The sequence below is a fragment of the Heloderma suspectum genome, chromosome 4 (assembly GCF_057233095.1).
Source record: "Heloderma suspectum isolate Gila_16-S chromosome 4, 16-S_ref, whole genome shotgun sequence".
NCBI classification, from domain to species: domain Eukaryota; kingdom Metazoa; phylum Chordata; class Lepidosauria; order Squamata; family Helodermatidae; genus Heloderma; species Heloderma suspectum.
In genome coordinates, this window is record NC_139461.1 from 67,242,569 (window position 1) to 67,267,745 (window position 25,177).

The window sequence follows — 25,177 nt, forward strand, 5'->3', positions numbered from 1 at the left end:
GAAGACTCAATTTCCAAGAGTGAAACAGAGACAGACAAGGAGAGGATGCTTTTCAACTTATGAGAATATCTCTTGGGGGTCCCTGCCCCCTTTTCCTGATTTTTTTTAAGGTAATGTTACTACTGTTTTGTTTCTCTCCTTTTATTTATTATTTTTATTTTATTGAAATGCAATCTGTGTCCTCCCCTGATTTCTGAGAAATACCCGTTCCTTTAAAAGCTTATTGATCCCCTTCTTAACTTACCTAAGAGGAAAGAATCCCTTATTGTCTGGAGATGCAAACTAAAGGATTGATGAGAAGGGACCTGACTGAAATGTACCTTGCATCCTGAGCCAGTGTTATGGTGTGCCTCAGTCTAAAGTAGATCAAACTTATCCACACAACTCATCAAGCTTTTGGTGCCACTACCCAGGATTTTAATAGTCCAAAGGTGTTTCAAACCTTTTAATTATTGTGGTTCTGTTCTCTAGCCTACTGTCTGAAGAACCTGGAGCAAATCCAGTTTTGTCTCATTGATTTCTGCAGGACTAAATTAGTTTAAATCAAAAATACTTTGGGACAGCAGGGATGTGGATTAAGGGTTTTTGTTTTGTTTTGTTTAGAGGGTGGTGTAATTGAAACTATGTTTTTATGAATGCCTGCCAGTACTATGAGCTTCCCTCTTTCCTGTCCTGTTCTCTCCTCTTAAAATGTTTCTGAAGCTGCTCAGAACTGTAGGAATGACAACTTTAGCATCTTTAGTGATCTCACCACCAATTGCACATGTATATTATTACTCTCTTCTTTTTTTCCAGTTTATTCATCTGTGCCTATCTTCCTCCTTGCACTTCATCTTTGATACCTGGGCTGGAAGCTGAATCCTCCATGGAATCCCCAGTATATATTTTTCGTGAGGAGCCAGGCCCCACATGCTCCCCAGGACCCTGTCCACTTCCAAGCAGTAGCTGGCTTGTGGACTGGGCAGAATATGGCAACAACAGCAGTGGCATGTATGAGGACTTACAGCAGAATCACACCAACATCTCCCCAGCTATTCCCATAATCATCACTGCTGTCTACTCCATGGTCTTTGTGGTAGGCTTGGTTGGCAACTCTCTGGTCATGTTTGTCATCATAAGGTAAGAGGTATGAGGGAGTTTTTATGGTAGGCCTTTTAGGTCTCATTATCAGGGAAAATTCACATAGCTAGAAGGAGAAATAAACTACGAGAAAAGGTGACTAGGGGAAAAAAAGCTCTTTGGTGGTTAATCGCTGAGTCCCTTAGATATTGGAGTTCTAGGATATTCTAGAATTCTGGAGAGTTCTACAATTCTGCTCTAGTTCTAGAATTCTGGTTGAGGGATCTTTGAGTGCCAGATCCAAACAACAGAGCAGTGTGTAGCAGGATCAGTGCTTCCTTGCAGATGGCATAATCCCAAAGAGTAACTGTTATGGGGAAACAATCTCACTTTATATGGTATTCATTTCTTCCTTGTGATATATTTCCTCACAGTTCTGGTTTGGCATTACTGAGCTAAACCAACCATGGGGGAATCTGCCATATGGATGCAGTCATAGCTATTTATGCATTGGTCAAAGACTGTATCTATTTGGTTGTGAGATTATAGTTAGTGAAAACTGAAACAGAAAACGGACTTCAAAGTTGTACAGGCTGGACAATGTAGTTGAGCAGTTGGAAAGAACAGCAGAAATATGTGAGTGGAGCTCCCCCCAGGGATAAGAAGCAGTTAATGTTTTCTGTTATTACTAATTTTTATATATATATAAAATATAGGTGTGTGTGTGTGTGTGTGTGTGTCTGTATCACATACATACACACACCAACTGCCCACAGATCTAGTGTTTATAATATTTTTTTCTTCTTTCCTACTTCTCATTTTCAAAGAAAATGGTGTCTCTTTTTAAAAAACAACAACAAACAAATCTGTATGCAGTTTATGAATATTAAGACGTATGATTCAGTCCACCCTACAGAACCTGTGCAAGGAGGATTTCCCTTAGCTCAATAGACCCCTGTTTTACCCCCTTCTATGTGTGCACAAATACACGTGCAGGCAGTCATTGGAGTGAATGTGAAATTGCTGCGAGGTCCATTCCATCCAGCCCCCTCTCATTTCAATACAAATTGCTTATGCTCCTGTGCATGAGTAACTTGCATTGAGTGGAAGGAAAGGAGATACTGGGAGGGAATATGGGAGGTGTGTAGTGACCTCCCACTCATGGTATCAGCCCCGAACAGTGCCTCTGTGTATGCCCCTGTAGGTTGGGGATAGGGAGCTCATTTGAGCTTATGGGAATCATCCATCTATGGACATTGCTCCCACAGTGCACTAGATTTATCAAGGTGTGTGTTTATGGTTTGAATCCAAGATTACTTTTAGGTTTGATAAAATCATCATTATTAAAGGTTTGTGCTCCATATAAAGCCTATGTGTAAATGCACTTTTGTTTCCAGTATTCATGAGGCATATTTGGGTGGCAGGGCAAAACCCGATGTAATGCAGAAAATCTGTGATTGTATCTCATGTAGTTTGGGGGCAGGCATGCTGTTTTGGTTTTACTTTAAAGCAAAGTAAAAACTGTGGGGTTTGATTTTGATTGAAAACCTGGTGCTGAGAGAGAGGTGTTTAACTTTTCAACCCATGCCATTTTCTTGTTCTAAAATCCTCCCACCCCTGCTGGGAAAAAAACAGGCATCGTACAGGTAACTACAGTATGTTCCATCCTAGCAGAGCTAATAGAAGCTTCAGCAGGGGGTAATTTAGAGCAAGACAAAGATGGGAGTGGGTTAAGCATCCCCTCCCCCTGCACTTCTTAAGTCAAAACCAGAGTCCCAAGCACTTATTTTAAACTAAAGAAAAACCACAATGCTGGTTGTGGTACACAGTGATACAATGCTGGTATCAGAGATACCACACATCATGTCTGTTTCTCTTTGTTTTCTCTGTATTTTTTAAAAAATATTTTCTTTTTACCAATTTTGCAGGCAGACAGTAACAAAAATTCCCAGCGTTATTTCACATTATGATTGAAACCGTTGGCCTTGTCTGTCACAGAGTTCTGAAATCCTACAGTTTTGTTCTGTGTTTGATTGTTTGAAGGTAAAACATGTCTCAGGTTGATGTATCAGTCCTCAGCAAGCCAGACTGATGAACAGAATAGGCAAAAAAGAAATACACAAACAGTGAAAAATGTTTCAGAACAGAATTAAGCAGACAACTGAATAACATTTTGCATGTTTGCTTGCATGTAGGTTCTGCTTTAGTGTTGATAGGCATCACTGGCAAGATAAGGAATACTAACATTCCTGCTTTTTGATCTTATAGGTTGGAGGGCCACATGCGATGCTGGCTCAGGGGTCAGGGCCCCCATGTGCATGCACACATCCATCCCAGTGATCCTGATATAGGTTGCTGTTTCCTCATTGCTAGCAGTGGTGGGAAAGTGATTTGTGTGCGGATCTCCTGTCAGTTTCACCATTAGGCGAGCCACATGTGAATTGCTGAAAAAGAGAGACAAAAGGGGACAATGATTTGCATAACATTTACATATGTTAATTTATATGCAAGGTTTACTTCCTCTCTGTTGTCCTTCTGCAAGCAAAGACTGCTTTATTCAAGTGGGCCTTTGGTATGTAAGTGGGTCTGTTGAGCTGGATGCTTTTTTTACCCTGTTGTTGTCATCTTCTTAATTGTGTTTTAATGTATTTGCTTATTATTATTTTTATTCAAGTTTTATTAGTGATGGTAAGCTGCCTTGAGTGTCATATTTGGTAGAAAGGCAGGGTACAAGTCAAAGAAATAAATAAGTATGCATAGATGCAAATTTAGAAGTAATTATTGTAATTTCAACAGAAATACAGTACATCTTACCACACTGTGGAGAACTGTGACCAGCTGACCTGTGTGCCTGCTGGTTCAGCCTGCTGTGCAGGTGCTCATGGTTGATGGGCAACAGTTCTTAAGCTTCTTTGTCTGCAAACTGTAATTAGACAGGACAGCCCTTCAATGGAGAATGGTCCTCTGGCATCCCTTCAAATAGAGGACTGTCCTCCCCTTCAAATAAAGCTCCCCAGCAACTGGTATACTGTACATACGCATTCCACCTCTCATACTGGAGGTAACATATAGTGATCAGGACTAGTAGCCATTGATTGCCTTCTCCTCTATGAATTTGTCCAGTCCCCTTTTCAGGACATCCAAAGTGGTGGCCATCACTACATCTTGTAGAAGTGAATGTCATAGTTTATGCACTGTGTGAAGAAATACCTCCTTTTATCTGTCCTGAAGTTCCCACCAATCAGCTTTGTGGGATGATGACCCCGGGTTCTAGAATTATGAGAAAGGGAGAAAAATGTCTCCCGCTCCACTTTCTCCACACCATCATGCATAATTTTGTACACTTCTATCATGTCTCCCCTTACCCACCTTTTTTCTAAGCTTGACAGTCGAAGACATTGTAAACGTTCCTCATAAGGGAGCTGCTCTTCTTATGTTATTGTGTTGTTCTACTCCTCGTTGTCCATCAAGAGTGCATGTGCAGGAATATTTAACTCTGATTACCTTGGGTGAATACCTGAGCAACATAGTTGTGATTTGGGTCAAGGTAAGAGCCCTGACTGGATGACAAAGAATGGATAGAGTACAAGAAGACTGGAATTCGTGATGGTGGCTGCACAAAGAAAGTGGGAGGGCGAAAACAAACATATGAAGCTGCCTTATACTGAATCAAAAGTCAACAAAGACACTAGTGCTGTGCTGAAAATGTCTCCCACATTTTTTTTCGACCATTCTCATTCAATTTGATAGAAAAGAAATTGCTTTCTAAAAGAAATTCAAAGGAGAAGAAACATTTGGAGAAATTCTCAAGGAGTTGGATTTGGGATTCTTGCGCTTTCCTTACTTATGAGGTGGTGGAGCAGTGTGTGTGAGTGTCTTGTCTTTCATTGTATAACCATCTCTCTGGCATCCTGTAGCTTCCTCAGCTTCCCACACTTCAATTATGGCCCAGGGGAAGGCATCATGAGGTAATTCCTCCCATGGGGCTTTTTTCAGATCAGGAAGCACAGGCAGCCTGGGAGGCTGAGGAGCAATAGAGAGATGTGTAATAGAAAGAAAAAATACACACACCATCCTCAGTCACCTCATAGTGATTAAGCTCAAAACCACCACCAAAATTAATGCAAAATAAGCTGTAAAACTCCCTGAGAATGAGGAAGAACAGTGAGGCAGAATTCTCTTTAATGCGGGAAGAAAACTGTCAGGAAATTTGTGGGCAGATTTTGGCACAGCACCAGCTCCACCTCTTCCCTGGAGCTGAATACAACACTAGTCCCCTCATACCTGCATTGTGGAGGATGCAAAATGGGGGCCAGACTGTGCCAACACAGTTGCCAGTGTTGCCACTTGCAGTAGCAGTGGGGGAAAAAAAGCCTTAGTAGAAAAGACAGAACCTGTACTACAACCCCTGCCAATGGTGAGCCCAACCTGGGAGAAAATGTTGGGAGAATTTATCTTCCCCTTGGAGAAATTCAGTGAAATTGTTTCTCTAATTTCTCTGCCCGCAAATAGAGTGGAGAATTGTGAGAGGTCATTTCAGCCCAGCTGTAATTTTAACACATACTCTTTACACAGTAGGGTCTTCACTGGAGATGTTTTTAGCTTACATAATTTTGGGGGGTAGCAGGGATGGACTCAAATTTCAGCTTGCAACGGAAGTGGAGCTTTGACATTATGAATTTTCCATTATGATGCCATTATCACCTGGTAATGGCTACCACAGGCACAGTGTGACTCATCCAGGAATTCCAAATCCATTTCCCCAGAGTACTGGTCCCCATTGCCCCAGGATATCATTTAAATAGAAGAACTGGCAGTCGTCAAGCTCCAAGATGGCCACTTTTTCAAATTATCTTGAGAGCCTCCAGTGAAAGGCATAATTTTCTAGGTATATAAAAATGGCTTTAGGAAGGATCATTTTACTGTTATATATGGATACAGTCTAGATGGGAGAAAAGGTGGTTTGTTTCTCTGATGTGTCTGATATGGCTGTACTCACAATCACTGGTTTAAGTTACAGCCCAATCCCATATGGAGTTTGCATGGGGTCAGGCTTTAAAAAGCCCCCCTTCAGCAATAAGAATATATGAAAAGGGTGGGAAAAGTCTCCTTTTAGCACCTCGACTGCATGTGTATACTATAGTTACACTACTGTTACATGAGCATTAAGAGATCCTGAGTAAAATGTCTTATTCTACAACAGTACACACACATTACTCTGACAATTGTTTGAACTTTAAAAACTTTTTAACTCACAATATAGAATCTTTACCTATTGAAATTGACATATGAATATGCAAAACAGCTATGTTTTTGAAACAGAAATATTAATTGAATTTATATAACAACAACACCACACACACACACGTACACACACATGACACCTCCATCTAGGTATCAGTCTATTATTCCATGGGCAGTATCCAATATTGTTGCTACATCTCTGCTCATTCCATTGTGCCCATGGGACCAGCCATTAACACAGGAACTAGCACTTCCTAAATCAATGCCGGTAATGTTCATTATGGAATGGTACAGGTTAACGGAGCAGGAGCTCCCATCTGTGGGCTCCGCCAATCTGTCCCATTCTGGAAACAAGCATTTCTGTTCATTTCTAAATGCTTCAGGGACTGCTAGCTTCCTGTTACAGTAGTGGCAGGCCCCAGTAGCACATATGGGAAGTACTGAATACTGTCCCATCCTTCCTCATCCTTCTTGTAGATGTGTTGGACTGCAACTCCTATAATCCCAAGTATGGTGATTGGTCATGATGGGAATTGTAGTCCATCATACCTAGACGGCAGCAGGTTGGGGAAGCCTAGTCTCACCCCCTATTTTAAAAATGCTAGGGAATTCCTGTATATTCCATTAATAAAAAGAATAGTGTCTGAAGTATATTTACTTTATCAAAATACATATGCCTTGCCTTTCCACATCATTAGGACTGCCCAATGCAGTTTTCAAAATTCAATAATTTTTATACTTTTGAGCCTTAAAACAATAAAAAAAAAATGCAAGCAAGTGCAGCAGAGAAAAATTTCAAAAAACAGGTAGGTCAGTTAAATAGACTAAATACCATTTCAATATACTAATACTACAATTAAATACTAGTCAGGTCAAAAGCCTGCCAGAGACCAGGGCCCCATCTATATGGCACCGCTTTGACCCCCCACTCTGTCGCAACTGCACAGCAATGCAGCTTCGAATCAGCATCCCCTGCGATACACTCGCAATGTACTGCGCGTTTCCCTAACAGACTCGCTGTAGCCCCCCCTTTTTTTGCTATTATACTGAAATGTGCAGCTGTGCAGTCCTGTGAGTGTGGGGGTGTGAGACTTCAGTGGCTCTTTTGTAATTGAGGGGCTCTGCTGTGTCTTTCTGGCCCTTTTTAGGTAAAAAGAGGCTGTTTCGTGCTCCTTCATTTCCACACCATCAGTCTGTCAGTTCCCTAGCCTGAGACTCTCGCGATGGTTCGCACTCACAAATGTGAGTGCTATGTGCCTAGCTATCACTCTGAAATGGTGGCTGGAGCTATGTTGGTCCTCCCCCAAGACCCCCCGCTGGCCCTTGGGTACTGAGTCCAAAAGCAACTGTTGCGAAGATACAAAGCTGCAAAAATATGTGAAAGTGAGATTAAATAGATGAAAACGCCCCTCTGTGCCTCTGTAACTGTGTAGCTGCAAAGGGATGGGGGGCGTAAAGGGGCATCACAGAGTGATGCAGGCGCTACTCATGACTACATGTCCACTGCAAAATGCGACATCGGTTTGGGGAAGGGACAGATGGCTCACAAGTGCGGGGAAACCCATAGCAAACAAAAAACATCACAGCAAAACGACTCCTTGGAAGTCCGCATTTTCTGGGCGAAAACCACAGATGGTTGCAAAGTCACGACTGTGTCATCTATCATGAGGGACCTCAACTTGTGCCTGCCCTGGAGTAAAAACTGGGTGTAGATGGGGCCCAGATATGTTTTAAGCTGGTGCTGGAATGCCATGGGGTGGTGCCACATGGATTCCCTGAGGAAGGGAGAAAGCCCTCTCACCAGCCACACCTCAGAAGATGCTCTCCACCAAACACACCTCAGATGTTGGCCTCTCTAGCTGACCTGAGTGGGAACATTTGTTGCTTAATGTTAGTTTTTCAGTTTACACTGTATGTGCTTTTTGTTACTGGAATTAAAACTTGAGGCAAGTAGTTATTAATTATTACAACTTGTAATAATTAATAACAAAGGTCTTCAGCTGGTAACATACCTGAGACAAGTGTGGGCACCTCCCCTAGTCCCAGAAGACTTCCGCTAATGTCTGCTGGTCTGGGGCTGGGTGACTCTAAGCCACAGTCCAGTCATGAGCCAATCTGGACTTATTATTGCCTGCCCACCATGAAGGTGGGCTGAGGGGACACTGGCCGCTCCAGCTCATGCCAACTGGTCAGTGTTTTCCATCTAAAAATACATAGGATTGCATCTGGAACTTATCAAGGGGCAGCATCACCTTCCCTGCAAGGAAGGGCTAAAATGTTTGGGGCTTTTTTACTTTATAAACAAAATGACAAAGGCCCCTTTCAGATGGTCTGAATGTATACACCAAAGGCACACAGGGAGAGGGTGGAAGGATCATGCCCACTGATTCCCCCTGTGCCAGCTTATGCATGTTCAATTGAAGGTTAGAACAGAACCTACATGTGTACTACTGTATGAGTATAGGGCTCACTCTGCACCCTAGGGAAGCCTGCTTTATCACGGCTGTTACTCACATGGAGAAATCCCTCCTCATGCATAGTTGAACTAGAGGTGGGCAACATCCCCCTGAACTTGCATGAGATTGGCTCAGAAATAAGCCAAGCTATTTTCCCCAAAGTAGGGAAATAGCCCAGGCTTATTTATGAGACAAGTGAGGGAACACTGGCCATCTCTAGTGCAACTGTACATGAGTTAGCACTTTCTCCATGTGATCTGGTAGCTAGAATGGAGACTTGACATGAGCTACTGGATGTAAGCATCTTAATGTAAAACAAGGCTGGGCATCCTTTCTGGCCCTAAGGGCTACATGCAATGGTAGGGTCAGGGGCTGTATGACTGTGTGCATACACACACACATGCACACACACATGCACACGCACACAGAGTCTTCCCCCAGCCACTCACATTTGAGTGGGCAGGGATGGGGAGATTTAAACTTCCCCTCCCTGACCACTGAGATGGGACTGCTGGGGTGGTGGTGGCGGCCGGGAGGTTAAACCCTCTCCCATTTCCAGCAATCCCCTCCAAGTCCACTACAATTTTTGTGAACAGCCCAGAGAGCTTTGGCTATTGGGTGGTATAGAAATAAAATGAATGAATGAATGAATAAATAAATAATAATAATAATAAAAAAATATTAGCAGCAGGGGAGCAGCAATCATGGCAGTGCCAGGATTGCTGAGGAGGCAGGAGGCTAAAGACTCCTGTCACCCAGTGATCCCCTCTAAGACGGCTGTTTTCCCACCACTTTTACTGGGGGGGGGGGACAATGGTCTCAGCAGCAAAGGAGGAGAGACTAAAGCATCTTCCCCTGCCCCAGTGACCCCAGTTGGGATTGCTTTCTTGGCATTGCAAACAGCAGTGCTGGAACACAGGTCTTCTCCAGGTAAAAGTAGATGAGGCTTCCCAGGCCACACTAAGAGCAGCGGAGGCCAGATGTGGTCCATAGGCTACAGGCTATCCATCACTGAAGTAAATGAACCATCTTTTGGATTGGTATCTGGTTAACCCACACTAGCCAGAGGTTTCATTTGGATGTGAATGAAATCCTATAATTCTTGTTTGCATGCTCTTGTTTTTTATTTTTTATTTTTATTTATTATTGCATTTATATCCCACCTTTTTTCCTCTTGCGAGGAACCCAAGGCGGCTTACATTATCCTCCTCCTCTCCATTTTATCCTCACAACAACAACCCTGTGAAGTAGGTTGGGCTGAGAGTGTGTGACTGGCCCAAAGTCACCCAGTGAGCTTCCATGGCTGAGTGGGGACTAGAACCCGGATCTCCCAGCTCCTAGTCCAACACTCTTGCCACTACACCACACTGGCTCTCACTGGCCACACTGGTTTTTTGTTGTGGTTCTGGCAAATGGCTTCTTCTTCAGAAGATGCTACTGTATGAAGAGACATTCATCATTACGCTTTCCAAATATTGACAAAGACACTAATTTGAACGAGCTGTCGCCATCCTTAAGTGTGACGATTAATCATAATGGTGTTTTTGTATATAGTTTTAATTAAGGAAAATGGTTGCAATTTGTAATCCAGTGGGATCCATGCTGTCATAGTGCTCTGTGCTTTCTGTGCTTGGCTGGGGAGGTAGCCAACTCCTCCCCACTGTCATGACACAGGACTCCAGAAGTGACATGGACTGAGGCTGAAGAAGCAGTGAAGAAACTCCAGGTCCAAGCACCACTGCAGAACTGCCAGAGACCCCCGACCCCTGAGCTTCCAGAGACCCCCGAGCCTAGTCCCAGCACCGGACCAGCACCCCCCCCCTTCTACAAGAGTCCTACATTCCATGGAACTGAGGCACCAGTGCCGGCAGCATGAGCTCTTGGAGAGATGGAGGAGAGCTATGCTACAGGTCAGAGGCCTGTCCCTTTACGGCTTCCATTTTGCAGGAAAGTGGGGAGTCTGGGACTGTAGCATAGAAGACTTCAGTTTGGTTTCAGACCTCAATGATGGAAGTTGCTCACTAGGAGCTCTCCTGGGTGCTGCAGCACCTGGCCTGCCTTGTTGCTTTGCTGCCTGCTACTGAGCCCTGTAGACTGTTGCTCGGTCTGGAACAGGACACCCCCCTAGGTAGGAAGGCTTTTGAAAGTGCTGACTGATCAAGATCTGAGCTTTCAAAATGTCCTCATCTCCCTGCTCAGATGGGAAGCGACTGCTCCTTCCTTGCCCAGCCAAGGAAGGCTTGGGCAAAGTCAGCCAGGGGTTCTGTGGGCAGCATATGGCCCACAGGCTGCAGACTGCCCGCTCCTGGACTGAAGGCTGCTATTTACACTACAGTTTAAGAATGGAGGTTGATTCCTTCAAATCCCTCCAGTGTCCAAAGTGGTGTCAGATTTAGCAATGTGCATGCATGGCTTTTCATCCATTGAACCCACACATTTCTGAATACCATGTGTTCCTCATTCCAAGATGGCTGACTGAATTTTCCAATATGACAGATGGGCATAGAAGTTGTCCTGTGTTTGCAAATTATAACAGTTCTAACTGGACTTATAAAGGGTGACTATAAGCCTAACAACAGTTATGAATGCATGGCAGCCCAGTTCTAGAGGCACCCACAAAAGGTTGCTGCTCCTTGATTTCAATGGCTAAGCAGCTTTCGTTTCATTTCGTTTCATTTATTATATTTCTATATTACCCCATAGCCGAAGTTCTCTGGGTAGTTCACAAAAATTAAAAACCATTAAAATACATTATATAAAATATAAAAACCATTCACATTATGACATAAAACAAATAACACACACAACAACATATATCTAAAACAATTTAGATATAAGTATGCACAAAATTACAACCCAATTTCACTGCAGATTTGAAAACCAAACTGATTTCCTTACGCAGTCCACAAAACACCATTATTCCTAATAATAAAACAAACCCATTCATGTCTATTTCTTGATGTTCCACTCCTGCTATATCACATACATGATGGTCCAAACACAGCCTATCTTCTTGTGGGGTCAAGATACCTGCTGTCTTTGTGCAAACTTTGTGCCAGTAGAGAGACTTTGAAAAAGCATGTTTGCTTCTGGATCACTGCAGCTAGGACAGTTCTGGAGCAGGATGGATTTCAAACAGAGAGTGGGTCTTTGTGGCTGAAGCTTCACTCTCGTTATTACTGACTGCCCTGAGTGACTTCCATAGTACTGTACTGCTAGGTTTTTGCCCAACATGCAGAAAATCTGACCAGTGCAGATCCCTAAGACTTGGTCATTTCTATCTATGCAGATTTCAGCTGCTTGTCCCAGCTCCCAACAACTCTTTAATCTCTGCAGGTCATTCTACACTTCCAACAGCAAATGTCTAGGTCATTCTTCCTTTACCTGGTGGCCATGCTGTCTGGGGATGATGGGAGTTGTAGTTCAACTCATATGGAGTGGCCTGGATAGGGGAAGGCTGGCTTAGCTTCTTCCCCAGAGGCACAGGAGAAGACAAAGTGCCCAGAAATCTCTGCTTCTTGGACCTCATTCTTCTGCTAGAACGTGCGATGAGTAGAAGAACATCCATTTGCTTCTTAATTTAACTTAGGGCATAGCTACATGGGATAACAGAGGTCGGCAACTTTCTGGAGCTTTCTCATTTCTTTAAATCCCCCAGATGTGTGATCCCAATTCAAACTGGGTTCCTCTGTGGGTGCTATATGCTAACATTATACAGACAAGAAATCTGATCAAGTATCTCTTGTTGACTTCAACTTGTCAAGTTGGGCACATAGAAAGCAGTTTTGTCCTGTCTTCAAACTTGTTGTTAAATCTGCATGACTCATCAAATACTATTGAGGCATCAATAGTATTGAAGCATACTATTGAGGCTTCAGTACTATTGAAGCATCTCCATAGTATCTCCAGATTCTTTAAAATTAGTATGCAGATGACAACCTAGATATCTCGGTGTCTCCATCAGCCCCTTAAAGAACTAAACAGCTCCCCTTAGAGTTAGTACTGCATTGGTTTGGTGCAGTGCAAGCAAGTATGTGCTGTTAGTATGTCCAGTAGATAAAGAATTTGTTATCTGAGGTCTGTTCCATACATGCAACCCACTATGTGGTGGCCCCTTGAAATACAACAACCTGCATTCTGTTCCACATAGTAAGCTTCTATATGAAACGCTCACCAGCCATGCTGTCTGAATGGTTTTCACCAATGCAAATGGCAAATACTAGCAGAAATTGTGAGGAGGAAAACCAACAGTATGGAGTGGGAACACTGTTTCTCCGATACAACTTACCATGTGGAGAAGCCCCTACATGTGCTGACTCACAGTGGCTGACATGCTATGGTTTGCATGTGTGAATATTCTAAACATGATAGACCAAAATATGTATAAATATCATCAGATAGGAGTGGCAATGCTCCATCATTAGTTCATAGAATCATAGAATCATAGAATAGTAGGGTTGGAAGGGGCCTACAAGGCCATCGAGTCCAACCCCCTGCTCAATGCAGGAATCCAAGTCAGAGCATCCCTGACAAATGGCTGTCCAGCCTCGTCTTAAAGTCCTCCAGTGTGGGAGAGCCCACCACCTCCCCAGGTAATTGGTTCCATTGCCGTATTGCTCTGACACTCAGGAAGTTTTTCCTGATGTTCAGCCGGAATCTGGCTTCCTGTAACTTGAGCCCATTATTCCGTGTCCTGCACTCTGGGATGATCAAGAAGAGATCCTGGCCTTCTTCTCTGTGACAACCTTTCAAGTACTTGAAGAGTGCTATCATATCTCCCCTCAGTCTTCTCTTCTCAAGGCTAAACATGCCCAGTTCTTTCAGTCTCTCTTCATAGGGCTTTGTTTCCAGTCCCCTGATCATCTTTGTTGCCCTCCTTTGAACCCTCTCCAGCTTGTCTGCATCCTTCTTAAAGTGTGGTGCCCAGAACTGGACACAGTACTCCAGATGAGGCCTAACCAGTGCTGAGTAGAGGGGAACTAGTACTTCCCGGGATTTGGAAGCGATGCTTCTATTAATGCAGCCCAAAATAGCATTTGCCTTTTTTGCAGCCACATCACATTGTTGGCTCATATTCAGCTTGTGATCGACGACAATTCCAAGATCCTTCTCGCTCGTAGTGTGGTTGAGCCATGTATCCCCCATCTTGTAACTGTGCATTTGGTTTCTTTTTCCTAGGTGCAGAACTTGGCATTTGTCCCTATTAAATGCCATTCTGTTGTTTTCTGCCCAGCACTCCAGTCTATCCAGATCACTTTGAATTTTGTTTCTGTCTTCCAAAGTATTAGCTATCCCTCCCAATTTTGTGTCATCTGCAAATTTGATCAGCATTCCCTGCACCTCCTCCTCCAAGTCATTAATAAAAATGTTGAAGAGCACTGGGCCCAGGACTGAGCCCTGCGGTACCCCACTCGTTACCTCTCCCCAGCTTGAGAAGGTCCCATTGATAAGCACTCTTTGAGTCCGATTCTGTAGCCAACTGTGGATCCACATGATCGTTGTTTCATCTAGCCCACTTCGAGCTAGTTTGCTCATCAGGATATCATGGGGCACTTTGTCGAAAGCTTTGCTGAAGTCGAGGTATATGATGTCTACAGCATTCCCACGGTCTACAAGGGAGGTGACTTGATCAAAAAATGAGATCAGATTTGTCTGGCAGGACTTGTTTTTGACAAATCCATGTTGGCTTCGAGTAATCACGGCATTGTTGTCAAGGTGCTTCCAGATGGAAGATGCTTTATGATCTGCTCCAGAATTTTCCCAGGGATTGATGTCAGACTGACTGGTCTGTAGTTCCCAGGTTCCTCCTTTTTACCCTTTTTGAAGATAGGGACAACGTTAGCCCTCCTCCAGTCATCTGGCACTTCCCCGGTCCTCCATGATTTCTCAAAGAGAATAGACAGCAGTTCTGAGAGTTCTTCTGCCAGTTCCTTTATTACTCTAGGATGCAGTTCATCTGGCCCTGGAGATTTGAACTCATTCAAAGTAATGAGGTGTTCCTTGACCATATGCCTGTCGATCTCAAGCTGCAATCCTGCCCCTTCAGCCTGTACTTCGCCTTTGCCAGGGGGGTCATAGACCCTCTTTTGGGAGAAGACTGAGCCAAAGTAGGAATTGAGCACCTCTGCCTTTTCTTTGTCATCTGTTATCATTTTGCCATCCTTATTTAATAGCTGAACAACCATTTCTTTCCTCTGCCTTTTACTATGCACGTAGCTGAAGAAAGCCTTTTTGTTGTTTTTAGCATCCCTCGCTAACCTCACCTCGTTCTCCGCTTTAGCCTTCCTGACGCCATCCCTGCAATTCTGTGCTACCTGCCTGTACTCTTCCTTTGTTACTTGGCCTTCTTTCCACTTCTTATATGTGTCCTTTTTTGTTTTCAGGTCATCCCTAAGCTTTTTGTGAAGCCACATTGGCTTCTTCTGTTGTCTTCCACCTTTTCTTCTTGTTGGAAGAAGAAACCTTTTCTTCTTGTTCAATTTAGATCATGCAGCAATAATAATGAATATTGTTTTATGCCACTAAATGCAGACAGGATGATGGTAAGTGCTTCCTTAATAACTCCCAAAGGTTCCTATAAAGAAGAGAAATGCTGGGAAGGTCTACTTGTCACCAACAGAGGAAATTATATCCTGGTTTAGCTGTTGTTTGATTTTATTGGGTGAAAATAAATCTAGCAGCTTTATGATAGCTTGACTAATTTGCATAATCTAATTAAAATCAGTCATCAATTCAGTTCTGCCTGTGGCAAGTAAAATTTAGTTTGTAACACAGCAATGTAACAATAAATCAGTGAAAGGACCTAATAGAATATACAGATTGCAATTCAAGCCTTGGCAAATGTCAATACTTCTGGTTTTAAAGTAGAAATGATAGCCTGCCTAAAGCTGCTCCAATTTTTCTCCTGCCAAAAAATTGGGGGTGAAAAGTGGTCTTGCAGGAAGTGTGAAATGTCCCCTGAAACCACAAATATACTTTATTTAAAGATTTCCCCTCATTGTTGTTGCAGCTACAATGTTCCTCCCTCTGCTTTTCCTCCAGCACAGTTTTCTTCTCACACACTGCATCTTTCCAGCCCATCAGGGATCAAGTAGTGAGTTAGATGATGATGATTTTATTTATACTTACTTACCTACCTACTTATACCCTGTTTTCTTGTAACAAGTTACATCCAGAGGAGCTAACAGCATAAAACCAACAATCAGTCCAGCAATGTACATATCAGAAAAATGTAAAAGGATACAAAAATAAAATCAAAGAATATAATTACAACATCTTTGCTTTCCTTACAAGGGCACCCTCACCCCATTATTTTTCTGAATTATAAACAAACACAAATAATCAACACACTGTGTTGGATCTACCCTCAGTAATACTTCAAGTGTTCTCATTAAAATTGATGGGGCTTATGTTAATCATGACTAACTTAAGTTATATTGAGTCCTCTAAGTATGACTGACTAAGGCTTGATCCAACCCATTGTCTTTTCCTTTGGATTAAGTCTCAGATAGGACAATGCAGCCACTCAGATGTGGCTATATATAGCATCATCACTGAGGGCAAAAAAGGAAGCATTGTCTTTTGGTGGGAGTGCAGGGATGAGGGAGGCAGGAATTTATCTCCTCCTCTGCATTTCTGAGGTAGACAGTGAAACTGCTGAAGTGCTACATGGACAGGCAGGGAACTTCACCCACTTGCCCTGGAAATTCAGGGATGTGCTCCTTTCCCATGGGCTCCACACAACAGGAAAATACTTTCACCCCTGTTAGTGCACTCCACCTAAAAATCACTGAAAGGGGGGTTACTTGAATATTTGTGTGCGAAAGCTTTCACAGAAAGCACCTATTTCTCACACACCCCTATTACAACCCAGTTAAATAGCCTTTTCAGAATATTCTCCATACTGAACTGAATTGTGGGTATTATTATTATTATTATTTCTCTTTTCTCAGGCATTTGGCAGCATATGATGAGGTGGTTTCTTTTTTTTAAATCAGGTGCTGGATAATCTCTGGCTGATTGCTTTAAATTCTTATAGATATATGTTCTTGTTGTGTGTGAGATCTATTTTATGTCCTTATGTGAATGGTTTTTATATTTTATGTAATGTATTTTAATGTTTTTTTAATTTTTGTGAACCACCCAGACAGCTTTGGCTATGGGACAGTATAGAAATATAATAAATGAAATTATTATTATTATTATTATTATTATTATTATTATTAGTTTCCTCTTGTGTTCCAGATACACAAAGATGAAGACAGCAACCAACATTTATATTTTTAATCTGGCTCTGGCAGATGCCCTGGTTACCACAACAATGCCTTTCCAAAGTACCGAGTACTTAATGAACTCTTGGCCATTTGGGGATGCATTGTGTAAAATAGTTATTTCCATTGACTACTACAATATGTTCACCAGCATATTCACACTGACCATGATGAGTGTTGACCGGTACATTGCTGTCTGCCATCCTGTGAAGGCTCTGGACTTCCGTACACCTCTGAAGGCAAAGATCATCAACATCTGTATCTGGCTCTTATCCTCATCAGTTGGCATATCGGCCATAGTCCTTGGAGGCACCAAGGTCAGGGAAGGTGAGTACAGGCTCTGTCCATTGCATGTCTTGATTGCCCTTTGGCCTAATGCAATTGTTTCAGAAGCCAGATTCATGCTAGCATGCTGCCAGACAGGTGAAGGGAACCATAGGTTGGGCGTCCCTGCACTTCAGTATACCACACTACTTCTAAAATATGTCCAAGTCTATCTATTAGGTCACCACATTAGTTACAGATAGCAAAGCAAGACTTGGCCCAGCCACACAGAGGAAGCTGGAAATAGTGTTACTGTCTGACTGTCCATGCAGCAGCCAAAATGAGCAGATTGCTATGTGGACTGCCCATTTTGGGTGGAGAGTTTCCAGGCCATCATCAGATACATCTGGAAGTGGTGTAGAGATGTGTCATACAATGTGGGTATTCTACATGGGATTTATACCACACATTACATCCTGTAGATTAGGGACAGGGAACTTCTGCCCCATGGGGCTCATCTGGCCTGTGGAGGTTCCCCATCTGACTCATGGAGCCCCTTAGATTCCTCCAGGAGTAAGGAAGCCCAGCTCTGCCCCTGGAGGAATCCTCACTGTTATCTCCGATCAATTCTCAGACAAAACAGCTGGGATTTCCCTGCACACCACTCCCTTCTCAGTTGGGGATAATGAGTGGTGTGTGAAGCCAACTTCCCACTGTTATCACCAAACAGTGATCAGAGATAACACTGGGGATCCCTCTTAGTGCATTTCCAATTGGAGCTCCATGCCTCTCTGTGTGTGAAGAGAGAAAAGGATTCAGCAGGTGCTAGGAGTGGCTCCTCTAAGTGCCAGCTGAGTCCATTCTTGTGCAGTTTGTCATCTCGGTCAGGACAGAGCCTCTTGCTGCATGGAGAAAAGCAAAGCAGGGCGGGGGAGGAACCAGATCATGGCAGGGAGAGGGCGGGGCTTTGGGGGTGAAGCCCCACCACTCTTACATCATCTGGCCCATGTTTTTCTTGTTTTTTAATGAACAGCAAAAGACATAATTTGTTGCAAAGGAGTACTGCCTGTTAGGCCATCCTTTCAATCAAGTGGGCTGGAATAATATTGTACTCCACAGAATTTTTTCTTTCTTTCTCCTGCACCATAGATTTCTCATCAGTGTAAATCATGCATCTCCACTCTCAGCTGTTCTTCCTCATTACTTACAGAACCATCCCTCTAAAAGCCAGTGCTTCTCTTTCCAACCACTGTAATTGAAAGAGCTCCAGTTCATTAGAGAGGTGCAGAATTGCCTGTAGGTAGAGACAATAGACTCCCTATTTGAAATACATTTGCAAGGTCATGCTTAGGTTCATCCACTAAAATCAGCAGTAACAGCAAACTTGAAGCACAGAGTTGAATAAGTTGCAGAATGAACTGTGGATCAGCAGTTGCAGTTAGAAAGGATGGACCCTTAAAGTCACTTTCTGTCACACAGTGGACTTTGCACTGGTGTAAAGGGTCCCAAGGAGGCAGGGCTACCCTGCTTTCATGACTATTTCATGTGAACAAAGTATTTCTTGTGCATGATTGTGCAAAATTCTATCTCTGTTTGCACTAAATTGGGAAAACATCTCACAAAACATCTTGCAAAGCCCACTATATTTGACCTCACATTGGGGAGAGGGGGGATGGAGGGAGCTTCCATTTAATCTGAATTTTCTGTGTCCTGAGTAGAGTCCAGACCAAATGTTCAGTGCACCCTACTATTTAATGCCCCATCTTTTGCTGTTCTATTTGAATTTCTGGGTGGAATCCAATTTCACGAGAACACGCTTCCACTTGCGTGACAGGACTTTCTTCCTCTCTCCTTCCCCCTGCATCTCCCCCTGCATATTTGCTCTGGAGGACCCTCCCAGCCCTCCAGAGGAGATTTTGAGGAAATGTGGGGGGCTGAAAGAGGGAGGGGGATTTGTCCCCTCCCAGTTCTGCTGATGAATCAGCAAATTCTGCTGATCCAGTTCCATCAGCAGAACTACCTAACTGGATTTCACCCTCTGTTTTTACATGGTATATCACATTCTGATTTAATATATATATATAGCCAAAGTCACCAACTGTCAGGTGCCTTGGCCTGACTACTAGTAAGGGCTAGTAAGGGCCAACCCTAACCCCCTATCCTCATTTGAGAGGCAGCAGGTCCTGGGACAGAGAGGGCATTGGCAGACAATTGGCCAGCAAGGAGAGGAGAAGGGAAGTAGTATGGAAGTGCTGAGGAATAGCCCAGTGGTCTTCAGAAGCAATGAATTGAGTGGGCTGATGAAGTCTAGCAGATCTGGATCTATAAATTAGACCATGGCATCAGATTGGCTTTTCCAGGTCACTTAATTCTCTTGATCTGAATTGCTTGTAGTTTTCTATGCCTAGTGGAGGGTAGGGCAGGACAAGGGCTGAAACTACACATAGCTGTTATACCGTTGTCATACCATTATCATAACTATTGGTACATATGACACCAATGGGCACCAATAGTTATGATAACAGTATGATACACATATAACTGCTATGTGTAGATTCAGCCAAGGAGTAGTGGAGGAGGAGAAGAGAACTGGTGCCTGGCATGGTATTTATGTAATGTTTATTTATTTAAAATTATTTCTAGGCCACCTTTAAGGGTGGAACCCTCTCAACTCTCTGCATAGTTTTACAAGAGAAAAACTATACAGAAGAGATACAGTGGAAATTCAACAAATACATATTCAATGAAAGTTCCATAAAAACAGTGATTGCCAATCCAAAAATAAATAAAAAAAGATAGTAGGGTTTCTCTTGATCAAGCCCTGCAGTGCTTGAGTCTAACTATGCAATATGGCACATCTTGGAATGACACCATTTTTAAATAATAAAACCTATTCTATCTTTTACTGTAGAACTGTTAGCTTAACTTAATTCATGTGTTTTCTTATTGGCCCTTTTATTTACAGATACAGGCAGTACCGAGTGTTCTTTGCAGTTTCCAGACAATGACTATGTCTGGTGGGACATCTTTATGAAAATCTGTGTCTTTGTTTTTGCATTTATCATCCCAGTGCTAATTATAGTTATTTGTTATACTCTGATGATTCTGCGCTTGAAGAGTGTGCGACTTCTGTCTGGATCTCGAGAAAAAGACCGAAACCTCCGTCGCATCACCAGATTGGTTCTTGTTGTGGTTGCAGTTTTCGTTATCTGTTGGACCCCAATCCACATCTTTGTGCTGGTTGAGGCTCTTGGGGACGTATCACACAGCACTGCAGCCATTTCTAGCTATTACTTCTGCATTGCATTGGGCTACACCAATAGCAGTCTAAATCCCATCCTGTATGCTTTTCTGGATGAAAACTTCAAGCGGTGTTTCAAAGATTTCTGCTTTCCTTTTAAGATGAAGACAGACAGACAAAGTGCCAGCAGAGTCCGAAGCACCATTCAAGACCCTGCTTATGCTGGGGATGCTGATGGTACAAACAAGCCGGTATGACTAGTCGTGGAAATGTCATCTTACTGTCCTCCTGGACGAGAGGAATCCAATGATCTTGGACTAACTCAAATAACAACTGCAGTGTGAAATGGACAATCATAGACAGATTTGATAATATGTAAGAACTCCCACAGACTGAACTGAAATATGGCTACCGCTGATAAGTCTTTCGTTCCTCACATATGTTCACTGATTATCAATTTTTGGATAGTATTAACAACAGATCTTTGTACATAGCAAAATATCCATTTTGGGCAGAAGAAGGAAAAGCCCTTTACAGTGCTGAGGTCTTTATAGCAAGGGAAGTAGCAAGTTTTTTCTGCTTTCTGCTCCCATTTAGCAGCTGCTTTCTGTTCCTATTTAGATGCCATATGGAAGCTAAAATGTGGCTTTTAGTGACTGATGAAAAATGAATTAAGGACTAAGGATCTTATTTTACTGTACTATGTTACAATGAACACTGTCAGTCAATTTGAAGCCTATCAAATCTGCCAGAACTGCAAAATCAGTATTTCCTTATATTCATGGAGTGAAAAGCATATTTTTAGACATATGACCATGAATTGTGTAGCGAATTACAGAATCTAGTCTTCTGTTGAAACAATCTGGGAGCTTTTCTAGGATGCCAAAGCTGGATTCACACAATCACGCTTTCTATGATGATTGGCATCTATTACTTGATATGCTGATCAGCTAAAACGCCTAGCAGTTTTACTATGAATATAGCGCTTTTACTATGTGCAGTTAACAGAGATTCATCCCAGGGGAACCATACATGATACAATATAATTATTGCACGAATGGGTTGTGTGAATTATTATATCTCAACTTCCTTGCTTCTCTAGGAAGCCCAGCTGGGAGGAACTATAGCTTAGTGGTTCAGTCCCTGGTACCTCCAGCAAAAAAAGTCTAGGAAGAAGGTGATGGGAAAGGCCTCTGCTAGAGATTCTGGAATGCTACTGGCAGTCAAAGTAGACAATACCGGGCAGAATGGACAAATAGACTGACCAGGGGTAAGGCAGCTCTCTCTCTCTCTCCCTCTCTCTTATTAACAGTGAATGGCCAAAATATGTTGAATGGTGACAATCCCAGATGAACTTCATAAATATTCAAAAATTGATACATTCATAAAATTTGTCTGGGATTGTTAGATGCACCAAATTTCAGCCATTCAGTGTAATAATATCATTATGCAATCCTGTGGCTCCCAGACAGTGTATGGGTAGGGATGTCTGTCCCTGGGAAATCCAGTTCTTTTTTGGCTTGATGGAATTCTGCAGCATGTACGACTGGCTTTGTGTCAGTGACCTGAGCTGTGGGCTGTTCCCCAAACTCCAGGAACACTTTTGTTCATTTTTTTTTTAAGGTTCTGCAATTTGCACAAATTTATGAGCAATTTGTGCAAATTACAAATTTGTGCAGAACCGTTCACCTCCCCCCAGCCCAAGATGTGCCAAATTTCTGGAAAATCCACGAACTGGTCTGATTCTCTGCAGATCAATTCTGCCACCACAGCAGAAACTGAAATGAAGTCTGGGGTGGGGTGTGCAAACTGAGGAAAACTCATTGAACTTCACCCCTCCAATGGATTTCTCCAACATCACTGTGTCTGGGGAGGCACTGGATGGTGTAGATCTCCTTCCACATGGCTGTAGACAGAACTATGACTGTGGAGGAGAAGCCCCAATTATGGATCTTTTCCCACTCCCTGCAGCTTCTGTGGAAATCTCTGTGGCAGCTTCTCTTCCAAAGTCACAACTGCAACCTCAGAAGAGATGTCAGAGAGGGAGAAAAGGGGAAAGAATGGTGGGCAGGGAGGGGAGGGAGGACGAGAGGCCTAGATCTACTCAGTTCAAGAGTGGCTCCATCACCAATGCTGGCCACTCACTCCCTGGTTAGAAAGCTAGATGGGCTGAGAGGCCTGTCTGGCTAAAACAAAAGTTAATGGAGGATGGAGAAGCTGTAAAAACCTTTGTCTTTCTCCCTCCCTGCATGGCTCTTGCTGGCAAGACTTTGGATATATAGAGGGCTCCGAGATCGGTACCATCTGCCTATTGAGCAGCAATCTGTTAGGACTGAGCTCTAAATTAAAATAACCACACTCACCATACACTAAATACAAACAGAGGCTGTAAACAAGCCAGCTAATGATTTAACTAGCCTGCCAAAATAATGTGGAGGGTTTTCACTTAAAAAAAGAGATTATAATAATGTTGGGCTGTGGATGGTCTTCTTTCAGGAGCTCCATAATGGAAACTGTGTGACCAAAAATGAATGTGCACCAGTCATGTGGACAAAACAAAATGCTATTTGTGGAGATAAAATATTCATCTCCAGAAGGCTCAGCAGCCAGAGGACATCTCAGTATAGCTTTAAGGGAGTAGCCAAGTTGAAGGAATCAGTACGAGCTCCAGATTTTTGAGGACCCTGGAGCAAGACACCTCCAGTGGGGCCTCTCCCTCAGTGAGTCTACCTTCTCAGAGCCATTGTCACTAGCTGCTATTGCTCCTCATCCTCTTTCCCATCTTTGTTACCACTTGCCTGCTTGATAGGCAGAGAAACAATGACCCAGCAGGTATCTACTGCTCCTCCTCCTCACCACTACCGCTGCTGTCTGGGTCAGAGTGAGAAGTGGTTGAAAAAGTAGGTTGCAATGGTGAAGAGGAGGAGCAACTCCAGGGGGCTCTTGTCCGTGGGCCTCTGCAGGGGTGTGGGCCCAAGGCAGATCTCCAACCATGGCCTACCCTTGATGCCAGCCATGGAGGGAATGCTTGTCCTTCTTGTTTCTCCTCTGAAGCCTTCACCCTGTCCTGAGATGTAACATTTCCCAGCATCCTAGCCTCCCACTCCCATCTGTTATTTTCCTCCAATAGTCCAAAACTGACATGCACAAAAAAGCCACACACATTTCCTAGCCAAAAATATATTGTGTAAATAAGCAGAATTTATTCCAATTAGGATTTTCTGCCTGAAAAACTGTGGACTGTCTACATACGTTTGCAAGGCGAGGTTTCTGGTTTCAGCATCATCCCTGACTTTTGTATGTGTGTCTGTCTTCACGAAAAGTATTTCAGCACTCTTTTTTATTTTATTTTTACGAATTACAAATACAGGAGCACATATAATGCACTGCGGTAATTAGAGTTTTTTGTGTGAATCTCCAAAAATGTTCCAGCCTACGGATTGTGAGAGTGACAGTTTGCCTTTCATCAACATTGCATTGTTGATAAAGACTATCAATCATCTAGAGTAGAATATGGTAAAAAAGAAAAGAAAAAGTGTTCTTACTTAAACACTGATGACAGAAGCACATTTTTTAACCATGCAAGCACTTATCTTCCAGGCTTTTACTAAGGTTTTTGTTCTTAGATTGTGATAACAAGAAATTGCATAGAACTGTGCCACTTTTTAATTCTGTCACTGAGTGTTCAAATACTTTACTCCTCTTAAGAAATTGTGCTGCACAATCCTATGCATGTTTAGACAGAAAAAGGACCTACAGCTCCCAGCATTCCACAGCCAGCCAAAGACTTCAGTGTAAAATAGCTAACCTTACATCTAGCCAAAATTAAGGACTTTTGTTAGACAAAGCCCCCCCCCCCATAGGTTAGTACTACCCAGTCAAATTACTGATTGTCAAAGCCCATTGTTTGGTTGTCAAAACTATCCATGAAAAATGAGTGCAGCAAATGATAACAGTCATTTTCCATAGCAAGCTACTATGTTATTTTCCAGAATATTCCAGTGCAGGTTAGTAATATCATTTTTTTTCTTTCTTTGCTGAATTTTTTATTTAAACTTTTTAATTCAGACTTGTATTTATTTATTTATTGCATTTATATCCTGCTTTTTCCTCTTGCAAGGAACCCAAGAGGACTTACGTTATCCTCCTTCTCTTCTCTATTTTATCCTCACAACAGCAACCCTGTGAGGTAGGTTGGGTTGAGAGTCTGTGACTGTCCCAAAGTCACCCAGTGAGCTTCCATGGCCAAGTGGGGACTAGAACCCAGATCTGCTGGCTCCCAGTCCAACACTTTCCCCACTACATCACACTGGCTTTCAAGATGTAAACTTAGATAACAATGTGGACTTCATTGATTCACGGGAGAGCGATTATTTTGTCCGTATAGGGATGTATGGACTGTGTAAAATCCACTCCATCTGTGATTTGCGAATTGTCAGGTGCCTTTTGTTCCATCACCTGCTCATAGATGGATGTGGAAAAATATGCAAATACTTACGTAAGAGGTTTCTTAACAATTTATATAATTTACCTTAGTACGTAACATTTAGTGTATTGTCCTCCCATTCCATTCAACTTTTTCTCAGCAGAAACTTGCATATTTTCCTATGAATAAGTATGCATAAATTTTGGGAAAGTAAAAA

At 42.8% G+C, this 25,177-nt stretch overlaps 1 protein-coding gene across 1 annotated transcript; it reads left to right on the forward strand.

Moving 5' to 3' along the window:
- The first annotated feature begins 865 nt into the window (after positions 1–865).
- Positions 866–20,791, forward strand: OPRK1 (opioid receptor kappa 1). The gene is made up of 3 exons (XM_084848076.1): positions 866–1,119; positions 17,004–17,356; positions 20,259–20,791. Exons 1-3 carry the CDS (start codon positions 866–868, stop codon positions 20,789–20,791), a joined length of 1,140 nt encoding a protein of 379 aa, XP_084704202.1.
- The last annotated feature ends 4,386 nt before the right edge of the window (positions 20,792–25,177 follow it).